Source organism: Megalobrama amblycephala, linkage group LG1, assembly GCF_018812025.1.
Source record: "Megalobrama amblycephala isolate DHTTF-2021 linkage group LG1, ASM1881202v1, whole genome shotgun sequence".
Lineage (NCBI taxonomy): Eukaryota > Metazoa > Chordata > Actinopteri > Cypriniformes > Xenocyprididae > Megalobrama > Megalobrama amblycephala.
In genome coordinates, this window is record NC_063044.1 from 15,464,286 (window position 1) to 15,476,318 (window position 12,033).

Genomic DNA, 12,033 nt, shown 5'->3' on the forward strand with positions numbered 1-12,033 from the left:
AGTTCCCCTAATATATGTAAATACCCTTTGTGATAAAATTGAATCTCTTTGCATGTTCATAATACACTTTTGCATTTGCATTTTTAGGAGCTGTTCACATGAGAAGGTGGTTTCTATGCTGCAGGGGAGTGGGGCAATGCCCAGCCTGGTGGTTGAAGACGGCTCGCCAGCCTTCCCCATGCCTGAACCAGAGCAGGTGGAAGTTTCTCCCCGCTCTCGTGGTCCTGTGCTCAGCTCCCTGCAGTGGGTCGCTGAGATCCTGCCTCCCAGTATCCGCGTACAGGGCCGCACCTTCAGCCAGCAGCTCGAGCACCTTCTCACGCTTCAGGAGAGATACACCATTTGCAAGGCCCTGGAGGCCTTCTTTCAGCACAGGTGAAGGACATGCCCATAACATTTAGTGAAAGACAGAACGTATATTCTTAGAACTTTGTGTGAAACCTAATTTGATTAATTTTTCTTCCATGCCATTAGAAATGTAGACACTTTGATTGTGGACGTCTTCCCTGTGTTGGATACCCCAGCAAAACAGGTGATCTGGCAGTTCGTTTACCAGTTGCTGACCTATGAGGAGCAGGAACACTGCCAGAACAAGATTTCCCGCTTCCTTGGCTATAAAGTCACACGTGAGCCTTACTTTCTGTTCATTCCTCTTCGGTTTGTACAGAATAAATGTACATATGCATGTATGCTTGCATGTACTTATTATTAATAGTGCCAACAGCAGATCCTGAACCTCCAGCCCATGAGCCTCACCGTCGCAGCAGCTCCATGAAGGTGACGGGAACCACCTATAGGAGCAGTGTGAGGGGACGCAGCTCAGATGATCTGGTTATCGGCACTCACCTGGGCATGGGTAGGCTGTCTTCAAACATTGTTGTATTACCCCAAATATGATAAATCTTAAAGTTAAAAACTAGGGCTGTCTATATTCAAAATAGTGGTTTAATCTCATGATTTTCAATTGCCTTTAAAAAAGAAATTTGGTAAGTATATTTAAAAAATTGCTGTTAAACATTTTATTTAACTTTGACAGCCCTAAAGAATTGCCTAATTCTGGCATGAAACTCTTGATGGAGCAGGCTGATAGTTCTTTAACTCATTCGGTAATGATTACATCATTATCTACGTTGCACAGCTGATTGGTTGCTGTTCAGCGGCCAATAAGCTGCGGCTCAACATTCAAACAGATACTGGTAGTGTTGCTGTTCGCAGTCTGCAGCGCACTTTCAGAAACCCTCCACATTCCCCAGCTCCACCTGCATAGATCTGCTATGAGGGGTTAATTCATGTTACATGTGCAGCAGCAGCATGTCTTACAGGCTCACAGTAATGTCTGTGAATGTATTGGCAGTAGCAAGCCTTGATGCCTGCTCTGCAGCAGCAGCAGCGTAGCAGATCTATTCCACCAAGACCAAATACATTAACATTGCCATATCCATAACCATGCCAATCTCCATTACCATACCAATCTCACAAGAGTTGTCATGACAGATATACATTTAGCAAAATTGTGTCAACTTTCACGCCTAGTATTACAGATCTTGAAATTGAAATTGAAATTGAAAGCATTTATTGTCATTGCGTTTGTATACAACGAAATTAGGAGCACTACTCCTGACTGGTATTGACAAACAAATATACAAATATACAATATACACAGTAATTAACAACTTATACCCCTTAGTGTATTACTTTCAGATATTGCACATTGGACATACTGCATATTTTACAAAAACAGCAGTATAGACAGATTAGAAGTTTACCGTAGGATAATAGATGTACAATAAATAACTTGGCTGGAATAGTATTATACCTTTAGTGCATTTTTGAGTTTAAAGTCCGGATTGCAACTGGAAAGAAACTGTCCTTAAATCTTGTGGTCCTTGCTCTTAAGGACCTGTACCCGGGCAGACGATTAAACAGATGATGCCCAGGGTGGGATGTGTCCCCAATGATGCCATTGGCTTTTGAAAGATGGTGAGAGCAGGCAATGCTTTCCAGGGAGAGAAGTGAATGGCCAGTGATTTTTTTTTTTTGGGCTGTATTGATTATCCTTTAAAAGGCTAACTTGTCTGCTGCAGTGCAACTGGAATACCACACTGTAATGCAGTACATTAGCACACTTTCAATGGTAGAGCGGTAAAAGGACACTAATAATTTACAGTCTAGGTTGTTTTTCCTGAGCACCCTAAGAAAGTGCAGCCGTTGCTGTGCCTTCTTAATTAACTCCAAGGTGTTAGCAGACCACGAGAGTTTGTCCGATATTTGGACTCCCAGGAACTTAAAGGAGTGGACCTTCTCCACACAGTCTCCATTGATGTGAAGTGGGGCTGGTTCGCCCCTGCTCCTCCTGAAATCAAAAGTAAGCTCTTTTGTCTTTGAAATGTTCAGGGACAGGTTATTTTTAGAACACCATATTACTAGTTTCTGAACTTCATCTCTGTAGGCTGATTCGTCTTCACCTGAGATGAGTCCAATCACTGTGGTGTCATCAGCAAATTTAATGATTTTGTTGGTAGAATGAATGGAATTACAGTCCACTGTGTACAGGGCGTACAGTAAAGGGCTCAGTACACACCCTTGTGGAGAGCCGGTACTGAGCGTAATGATGGATGAGAGGTGAGAGCCAATCTTCACCATTTGTGGGCGATTTGTCAGAAAATCCTTGATCCAGTAGCAGATGGAAGGGGAGAAGCCCAATTTAGTCAGTTTATTGACTAAAATATCTGGTACCATTGTGTTGAACGCTGAGCTGTAATCTATGAAGAGCATTCTTACATAGGTCCCATGCTGCTCAAGATGGTTAAGTGCCGTGTAAAGTGCTATATTGATAGCATCCTCTGTAGACCGGTTTGGTCTATATGCAAACTGGTACGGATCAAGGGTGGAGGACAGACTGGATCTGATGTGCTGTGAGACCAGTTTCTCAAAGCACTTCATGATAATTGGTGTTAGTGCAATTGGTCTATAATCATTCAAGTTATTTGTGGATGCTTTTTTAGGAACAGGGATGATGATAGCCGATTTTAAACAGAGTGGGGCGATGGCTGATGTCAGTGAAAGGTTAAAGATCTTTGTAAAGACCCCACCAAGCTGATTGGCACAGGCTCGGAGTACTTTGCCAGATACTCCATCCGGGCCAGCAGCCTTCCTTGTGTTTATTGTTTTAAGCACTCGTCTCACCTCGTATTCCTGTAGAGTGAAATGGCAGGTGCTAGAGGTTAGTGGAAGTCCTGGGGATGTAATGGGTTTCTTAACCTCAAAACGGGCAAAAAAATGGTTAAGTTCCTCAGCCAGTGTAGCATCAGCATAGAAAGAGCTGTGGATGTTGTTCTTATAGTTGGTAATGTTTTGAATTCCTTGCCACACTCTCCTTGGATTTTTGTCTGTGAGATGATCTTCAATTTTCTTTTTATATGCCTCTTTGGCACGTTTGATACCTCTTCTCAAATTTGCTCTAGCGGCACTGTACAAAGCCTTGTCACCAGATCTGTAGGCGGAGTCGTGTTTTTTGAGTAATGACTGGACTTCACATGTCATCCAGGGTTTCTGATTTGGAAACACCCGAATATTTTTGTTGACAGTAACGTTGTCTATGCAGACTTTAATATAAAACAAAACAGTTTCTGTGTATTGTTCCAAGTCCTGATGTGCAAATACTTCCCAGTCCGTTTGCTCAAAGCAGTCCTGCAATTGTTCAAGGGCTCCCTCCGGCCAGGTTTTTATGATCTTTGTGATCACCTTGCTTTTCCTCCTAAGTGGGGTATATGCTGGGAGAAGCAACAGTGAAGAGTGGTCTGATTTCCCCAGATGAGAGAGGGAAACAGCCCTATAGGCATTCTTTATGTTGGAATACACACAATCCAGTGTATTTTCCCCTCTAGTAGCAAACTTAACATATTGGTTGAATTTAGGTAGTACTGTTTTCAGACACGTCTGATTAAAGTCACCTGCTATGATGTGTACCCCATCTGGATGATTCCGTTGATGTTTATTTACAGTAGTGTGTAGCTGAGTGAGAGCTGCGCTAGCATTGGCGTCTGGTGGAATGTACACAGCAGTCACTATTACTGCTGTTAGCTCTCTTGGTAAATAAAACGGTCTACATATCACAGACAACACTTCTAAATCAGGTGTGCAGTACGTGTCTATAATATTGGAGTTGCTACACCAGTCATTGTGCACAAAGATGCAAAATCCACCTCCTCTACTCTTACCTGTGTCTTTGCTTCTATCCTGTCGGTGAATTGTATGTCCTGTAAGTTGAACAGCAGCGTCAGGAATTTGCTTGTGCAGCCAGGTTTCGGTTATTACCATCAGACAACAATCACGAATAAGACGATTTGATGCAATTTGTAGCTCCAATTCTTCCATTTTGTGAGTTATTGATCTGGCATTGGTGAGAAAGATGCTCGGAAGCGGTGGTTTAAACGGTTGTTTGCGTAGCTGAATGAATAGACCTGCCCAGCATCCTCGTTTCTGTTTCCTCTCCTTCCGCCGCCTGCGTCGTCTGCTGGATCCGACGACAATCCATGGAGATCCCGGTGATCTTGCTACGTCCTCCGGTATGTTGTGAAGTCGCTGAAAATCAGTTGTAACAGTTTGCTTGCACTGAAATCCATATGCAATTAAGTCCTGTCGTCCGTAGGCAATATGTGCGTTGCATATCTCAACAAATAAAGACGAAAACAAACATAAAACCACCCAAACAAAACACCAAACAGGAGAGCAAAAAGCCACTGCGACCATGCGTGCCGCCATCTTGCATCTTGGAAAGCAGCACTGTAGACATTATTGTAGAAATTGGGAGCTCATGTCATATCAGCTTTCTTAGCAAACTGAAATGAGAGTTGATGGGCTATTTTCTTTCTTCATTAGGAATTTGCTCTGAGCCAGTGGAGCTGGCACCTATGAGACTGACTCCTGGAGAGAGACAATCAGGGGATGGAACGTCATTACCAGAGACACCCAACAATCTGACTAATGTGAGCACTCTTCTTTGATTTGTACAGGTTTGCAAACATTGAAACCATTGTAAAATTACACAAGTGGACTGTCTTTATATTAAAAACCCAGTCCCTGTGCTCTTTCTAGCTGTCAGCTGTTTATGCCGAACTGGAGAATGTCTATGCCGGGAAGAGATCCAAATCCCTGAAGAGTCGGCCTCCTCCTGCTCCTGACACTATGGTTAGCGTGGATGTCTTCCCGCACGCTTCCTCACAGTCTGTCAGGGCGCACTCTTCCTCTCCATCTGTTCGGGCTACTTCAGGTATATGACAGGTTTTTGATTGGCATTATAGTTTCTTATTTTCTAGAACAGTGGTTGGCAACAGGCGGCCCGCGGGCCAAGACTGGCCAAAACCACGCCGCATCCAGTGTAGACAATATCGCTGATTATAATGGGTTCTATTATCTTTTGACGTGTCTCGTCGCGCTGCTCGCATCCGGTGTATTCTTTGCAAACAACGACAACTTCATCTGTCAAGGTTACTTGTCACTACACTGCTTTATTCATTTATCCAGTGCACAACCCGGACACCGCCACACAAATGTGGCTTTTTGTTAATGACTGTCCTACTACAGGATTTAACACAGAGTAACAGCTCACTACCAGTTACAAAAGACACTTTAACAGTCTGTCACAGGCAATTCTATTTGCATTTTTCATCAGTTAATTTCTTAAATTATCCTTTGACTATGTTCTGGCCCACCATCTAGTGGCGCAGTATTTTGGCCCTATGCCAAACTTACTTGGCGCACCCTGTTCTAGAATGTCCTTGTCATTTCTCTGTGTAATAAGTGGCCATTTTATCTGAGTCTAATATCAGAGATATTTGATCTTCCTAACCATTGGTTTTTCATCTTCATTTCTCAGGTAGCCGCAAATCTGCATCAGCGCAGCCTGTGCCGCCTCCTCCGCCACCTCCACCTCCTCCTTCACAGCCTGACTCTTGGACTCAGGAACCTCCCCTCAGTCCTCAGTGCCCCTGTTACCCTCCAGGTCTTCCCTCTCAAACAAGTGCTGAGTCCAACCCCTACATCAGTTTAGACAGCCCACCTCTCTCTCCACCCTCTCCTCCCGACTACCCTCCTAGTCCACCCATTCGCAAGAAGCGCTATACCTTCTCTCGTCCACCCCGTACCCCAGACACAGATCTGTTCATGGAGGCTCTGAGTGAACAGCTAGGACAGCAGTTATCTGTGGATGACTTCCTGTCACCAGAAAATGACTATGAAGAGGTTTGTAAGTTAGAATGGTTAATTGGTTTGATGTTTGCCTTTATTGTTGTGACAATATTTCATAGGCTTGAACAGTACAGTGGCTGATCTTAAATGGTCTATAGCAAAATCTTAATGCCATTTGTATGTTTTGCTTCAAAATAATACCAGGATATTGTCCAGATGACTTTCCAGAATGATGAAGAGGAGGTAGAGGAGGAAGATGAGGAGGAGGAGGAAGAGGAAGAGGAGGAGGAGGAAGAGGGTCCGTACATGCCTCCCGAGCTAAGCAGTCCAAGCGAAGTGCATAGTAGCAGCGAGGATGCCAGCTCTCTCACCTACTCCTCCAGCTCTGAGCACATTCCTCCACCCCCTCTGACTCCTCCACCCCCTCCACCTGTCCAATTCAATGACCCCCCTCCACCTGCTAGATTCACCCCTGACCACACACCCCGACAGATGACCTTCCGTCGCCACCCTGGACCTCCTCCTCCGCCTCCGCCAAGGGCTAACCCGCCTCCAAAACGGCAGTCCATTCATAAGGTGTTGCCCACGCGTGATGAGATGATGACTCAGCATCAAGTCCTTCAGGAGCACCACTCACTTCCAGTTCAACCAACAGCCGGCCACCCTCAGCAATCTCAGCAGCAGATGCACCAATCTCTGCCCCCTATGCACTCTCCAGAAATAAACCAGCCATCCATCCCCAGTCATGCAATCTACGATATGCACCATCAGGGTAATCCAGCCCACCAGGTTCATCAACACCACCAAATGCAACAGGATCACCAGATGCATCAAATGTATCAAAATAAACCAAGTCACCAATCTCAGTCAATCAAAGTGCACAAAAGCCGCCACTCACACCAGACAATTCAGACTCAGCTCTCTAGTTCTATGGATAGGCTTGATAGGATTGAAAGAAAAGAACGCTCAGATAGACAAATCTATGAGATGCAGCCCCAACCCTTGCATTCAGATCAACAAATAAACCATGCTTATCAGATGCATCAAAGTCATCAGGCTCACCTCTCAAGCTCTATGGATAGACTTGACCAATTGGAGCACCTCCAGCGCTTGGAACGCTTGGAGCATTTGGAGCGAATTGAGAGACTGGAAAGGGCGGATAGACAAATGCACAGAGCGCACATGGCTCAAGCCGTTTCTCAAGCTATTCAACCATCTCAGCAAACTCAGCAACAGTACCACCACCAGATGAACCAAGCTCATCAAGCCTACCCACCCAACCAGCCTCCTCCGCCAAACCGCCACATTCACCAGATTGAACACATACACCAGGTTCAGCCCATTCAGTCGGCTCCTCAGTACCACCAGATCCACCAGCCCCACCAACCTCACCAGACCCAACAGATTCTGTCGACCTTCCAACCTCATCCTTCACAGCAACAGCAGCTTCAGCAGCAACAGATACAGCAGCAACAGATGCAGCAGCAACAACAACTTCAGCAGCAGCAGATTCAACAGCAGCAACAACTTCAACAACAGCTTCAGCAACAGCAAATTCAGCAGCAGCAAGTTCAGCAGCAACAACAGATTCAGCAGCAGCAACAGCATCGCTCAACCCCTCAGATTCCCCCCATTGCACAGGCCAGGCAGAGCCCTCAACCGATGTACCATGAATATCGTCATCACCACCACCACCATAGCCACCATGAAACCCAGTCCCAAACACAACCACCAAGTACACCCCAATCTCAAACTCACCACCCGACTGAAGAGTCCACTGTGGAGCCACCTCCTCCACCACCTTTACCCCCACCTTGCGTGCCTCCTCCTCTACCAAAGGCCTCACCGCAAAAATCAGATTCCAGTCATATGAGTGTAAAGAGGCTACGCTGGGAACAGGTGGAAAATTCTGAGGGAACCATTTGGGGACAGGTAAAGTAGTTTGCCATGAAACCAGCCTCATGTCTGAAATAGCTGTTATTAGAGATTTATAGCATTTTCTCTTGACTGAAATTTTGACACTGTTCTGCATCTAAAGGAGATCTGATTCTAGTGGTTGTTTATTATATTTGCTGTTTCAAACTGGTAAAACAGCATACGCCACTCACAAATGACAATCCTCTAAAAGTTGGATGAGACCTTGAAAGGAAGTAGTATGTTATTTGAGACATAAATTGAGGTCTTTTGTAAGCTCATGAGGTCCATTGTCATGTGTTTGTCTCACTCAATTAAATCAATTAATCAATTAAATGTATAAGGACAGATTTGTTTTCTCTTTACAGTTAGAAGAAGACTCTGACTATGACAAGCTCAGTGACATGGTGAAATACCTTGACTTGGAGCTTCATTTTGGGACACAAAAGAGCCCCGGTGAGTAAAGTGTGAGAAAAGTTACTTATGTATTACTAATTTCCAAGCTGATGCAAACAAGCTACTGACCAGCTGACAAGTGACAAACACCCCCCTCTTAAACAATCAAACCAGACCAGCCTAATCAGGCCAGATAACACCAGCAAACCTCCTGTTTTAAGCTGTTTCTTCATTAGGCCAATTGCATTCTATATATTTAAAAGAGGAAGATACAACGTGGTCCATAGGTAGAAGGCAGCATTTGTTGTTTGTAGAGTGTACTGAACTCCATTTTGAAATAACAAGGTATTAGGAATATTTCTGTGTCTTCTAATACTTAAAAGCACAGTAAAGTCCATCATTTAAAGTTAGAAAATGAGAAACACCTGTAAATTTGGCCAGAACTGGCTGTCCTCAAAAACTGAGTTCAGACAATAACAGCAATAGTAAAAGAGGACACTAAGATGCCTACGGCAGCTCTAAGGGAGTCACATTCCTCCTTGACTGAGACAACAATAGCTGGCAACATATCATAAATCTAGCTCAAACTGAAGGGTTGCAAGAAAAAAGTCGGTGGGAAATCTCTCATCTTGAGAGACCTTGAGAAAACCTTCACACCTCTAGTGGAAGACAAAAAAATATAGAGGAATATTCTAAGGTCTTATATGATGGAAATTGAACTTCTGGGTCAATTAGCTATTTGTCATTGACTATTACAACCCGAATTCCAAAAAAATTTGTGACATTTTTTTTTTTTTTTTTTTGAATACAGTGAAGACTAAAAGACTTTCAAATCACATAAACCAATATTCTATTCACAATAGAACATAGATAACATAACAAGTGTTTAAATGGATAAGTTTTACACTTTAATCCACTAAATGAGCTCATTTCAAATTTGATGCCTGCTACAGGTCTCAAAAAAGTTGGCACGGGGGCAACAATCTATCAACTAATTAAGTTAATTGATATCAGGTCTGTAACATGATTAGCTATAAAAGGGATGTCTTAGAGAGGCAGAGTCTCTCAGAAGTAAAGATGGGGAGAGGCTCTCCAATCTGTCGAAGAACTTTTATTGGATGGCCGTGGTCTTTGGGCCCTCAGATGACACTGGCATGATTGAGTCTATGACATTACTAAATGGGCCCAGGAATACTTCCAGAAACCACTGTCGGTAAACACTATCCGCCGTGCCATCTGCAGATGCCAACTAAAGCTCTATCATGCAAAAAGGAAGTCATACGTGAACATGGTCCAGAAGCGTCGTTGTGTCCTGTGGGCCAAGGCTAATTTAAAATGGACTGTTTCAAAGTAGAAAACGCCATGTCCTCCAGCTAAAGAGGAGGGAGACCTTCCCGCGTGTTATCAGCGTTCAGTTCAAAAGCAGCATCTCTGATGGTATGGGGGTGCATAAGTGCACACGGTATGGGCAGCTTGCATGTTTTGGAAGGTACTATGAATGCTGAAAGGTATATAAAGGTTTTAGAACAACATATGCTCCCCTCCAGATGACGTCTATTTCAGGGAAGGCCTTGTGTATTTCAGCAGGACAATGCAAAACCTCATACTGCAGCTATTACAACAGCATGGCTTCTTTGTAGAAGAGTCCGGGTGCTGAATTGGCCTGTCTGCAGTCCAGATCTTTCACTTATAGAGAACAATACGTCAAAGATGACCACAAACTCTTCAGCAACTGGAAACCTATATCAGGCAAGAATGGGACCAAATTTCAACAACCAAAACTCCAGAAACTCATAACCTCGATGCCCAGATGTCTTCACACTGTTTTGAAAAGAAGAGGAGATGCTACACCATGGTAAACATGCCCCCGTCCCAACTATTGTGAGACCCGTGGCAGGCATCAAATTCGAAATGAGCTCATTTTTGCAAAAAATTGTAAAATTTCTCAGTTTAAACATTTATGTTATCTATGTTCTATTGTCAATAAAATATTGGCTTATGTGATTTGAAAGTCTTTTAGTTTTCATTTTATTCAAATTTAAAAAACGTCACAACATTTCCAGAATTCGGGTTGTAATATATGTAGCGAAAATTAACTCAAAGGGGAAATATTAATAATTATTCATAACTCATTATGATTATTAATTATGATTAATTATGAATATGCAAATCCGTTAATCAGATTAACTGGACGTAGCTACATTAAAATTAACATTACAATCAGTTAACCTGTTCGTCCAGTGAACGCTCAGTGTTGATTGTTTATTAATTCTAAGAAATGTCAATTTCCAAGTTATGGAAAAATAATATTTCTTATTGTACTGTACTACTCACATAGTCCGGATCTATCACTTAAGAGGCAATTCATTAGCAGACGGAGTCAGAATCAAACGTGTATTGTGCACAATCTTTATTAACTAACTCACAAACACATAACTAAACTAACAAACACATAACATAACATACATAAAGGGTCACACACACACACACACACACACACACACACGCAAGTCAGAATGAGTAATGATAGTGTTGAACCGGAAGAGATGCTGTTACTAGAGCTACATGAAATGTCAAAGGCAATCTGGAAAGGACTCATCAGTTTCTTTTAGCAATAGCAAAGGTAAAGTCTTTACAAATCAATGCTAAATCGCTGTTTAGCATTAAAATGTACGATACTTGCAAGATGCCTTTAGGCTGAAGAGCGTCGGATCTGCAGGTTGAGGATAACTCTTGAAGTTATCATCTGAAGTTGTTGCCAGTCTGTTGGGTGATGAGCACATGGCTGGGTGTTGTAGGCCAGGGGCCTACCAGCCTTGCGGCCGGGCCTAGAGAGGCCGGCCGCAAGGAGATTTGTTCGGTCCAGAAGCAAGGAAGAAAGAAGAAGGGGAGTGGCACTGTTCGCTGGTTTTTAACCTCTGGTCAAAGTCACACCTCTCAGTTGTTGACCGGACCAATGAAGATGTTGTAATTCTGGGTGGCAACACCCCTCCTGTCAGGGCTTTTACAACCCAGAAAGATTAACAAGCTGAGTTCTTGAATCAGAACTATTAAATATTCTTTTAATACTGATGTGTTGCACAGGTATGGATGTACCGCATACACAAACATTTAAATCTTCCCGCTACGAACGTATAGACACTAAACATGGCATGATTGAAGTTACCGTGCAGGTCATAACATTTAACAATCATCAAACATGTAAATACAATGAGTACAATACAACATCAGTAATAATGGATACCATTTCCTGAGAAGGAATCATTTATAGCACAGTCTGTCTATACATTAATGCCATAGAGTCTGTGTTCTGTGTGGAAAATGCAGGGAAGATGCAGATTTTCTGTGTCTCTACTCTGTTCTCCATGCGGCAACCACATTCCTCAGCGCAATAAACTTGTAACTGAAAACTTCCCGGGGGATGGGGACAGACTCCAGAGTGAGCTTAAAACTATTGGTTAACTAACCAATAAGTGTGTCTGATTTGCCTCAGTCATTACATATATCTCCATAAAACATTTAGCCGCTTTTCCA

At 43.2% G+C, this 12,033-nt stretch overlaps 1 protein-coding gene across 2 annotated transcripts in view; it reads left to right on the forward strand.

The window, feature by feature from the left end:
* grid2ipa (glutamate receptor, ionotropic, delta 2 (Grid2) interacting protein, a) overlaps positions 1-12,033 on the forward strand; it is a 39,662-nt gene that overhangs the window by 21,697 nt on the left and 5,932 nt on the right. Inside the window, exons 9-16 of one of the 2 annotated variants that reach the window (XM_048183339.1) lie at positions 88-375; positions 475-626; positions 725-856; positions 4,882-4,988; positions 5,098-5,272; positions 5,879-6,243; positions 6,394-8,121; positions 8,472-8,559. In XM_048183339.1, coding sequence (XP_048039296.1) covers positions 88-375; positions 475-626; positions 725-856; positions 4,882-4,988; positions 5,098-5,272; positions 5,879-6,243; positions 6,394-8,121; positions 8,472-8,559 — 3,035 coding nt within the window. The remainder of the gene's footprint in view (positions 1-87; positions 376-474; positions 627-724; positions 857-4,881; positions 4,989-5,097; positions 5,273-5,878; positions 6,244-6,393; positions 8,122-8,471; positions 8,560-12,033) is intronic. The other variant, XM_048183343.1, reaches the window with a different exon arrangement.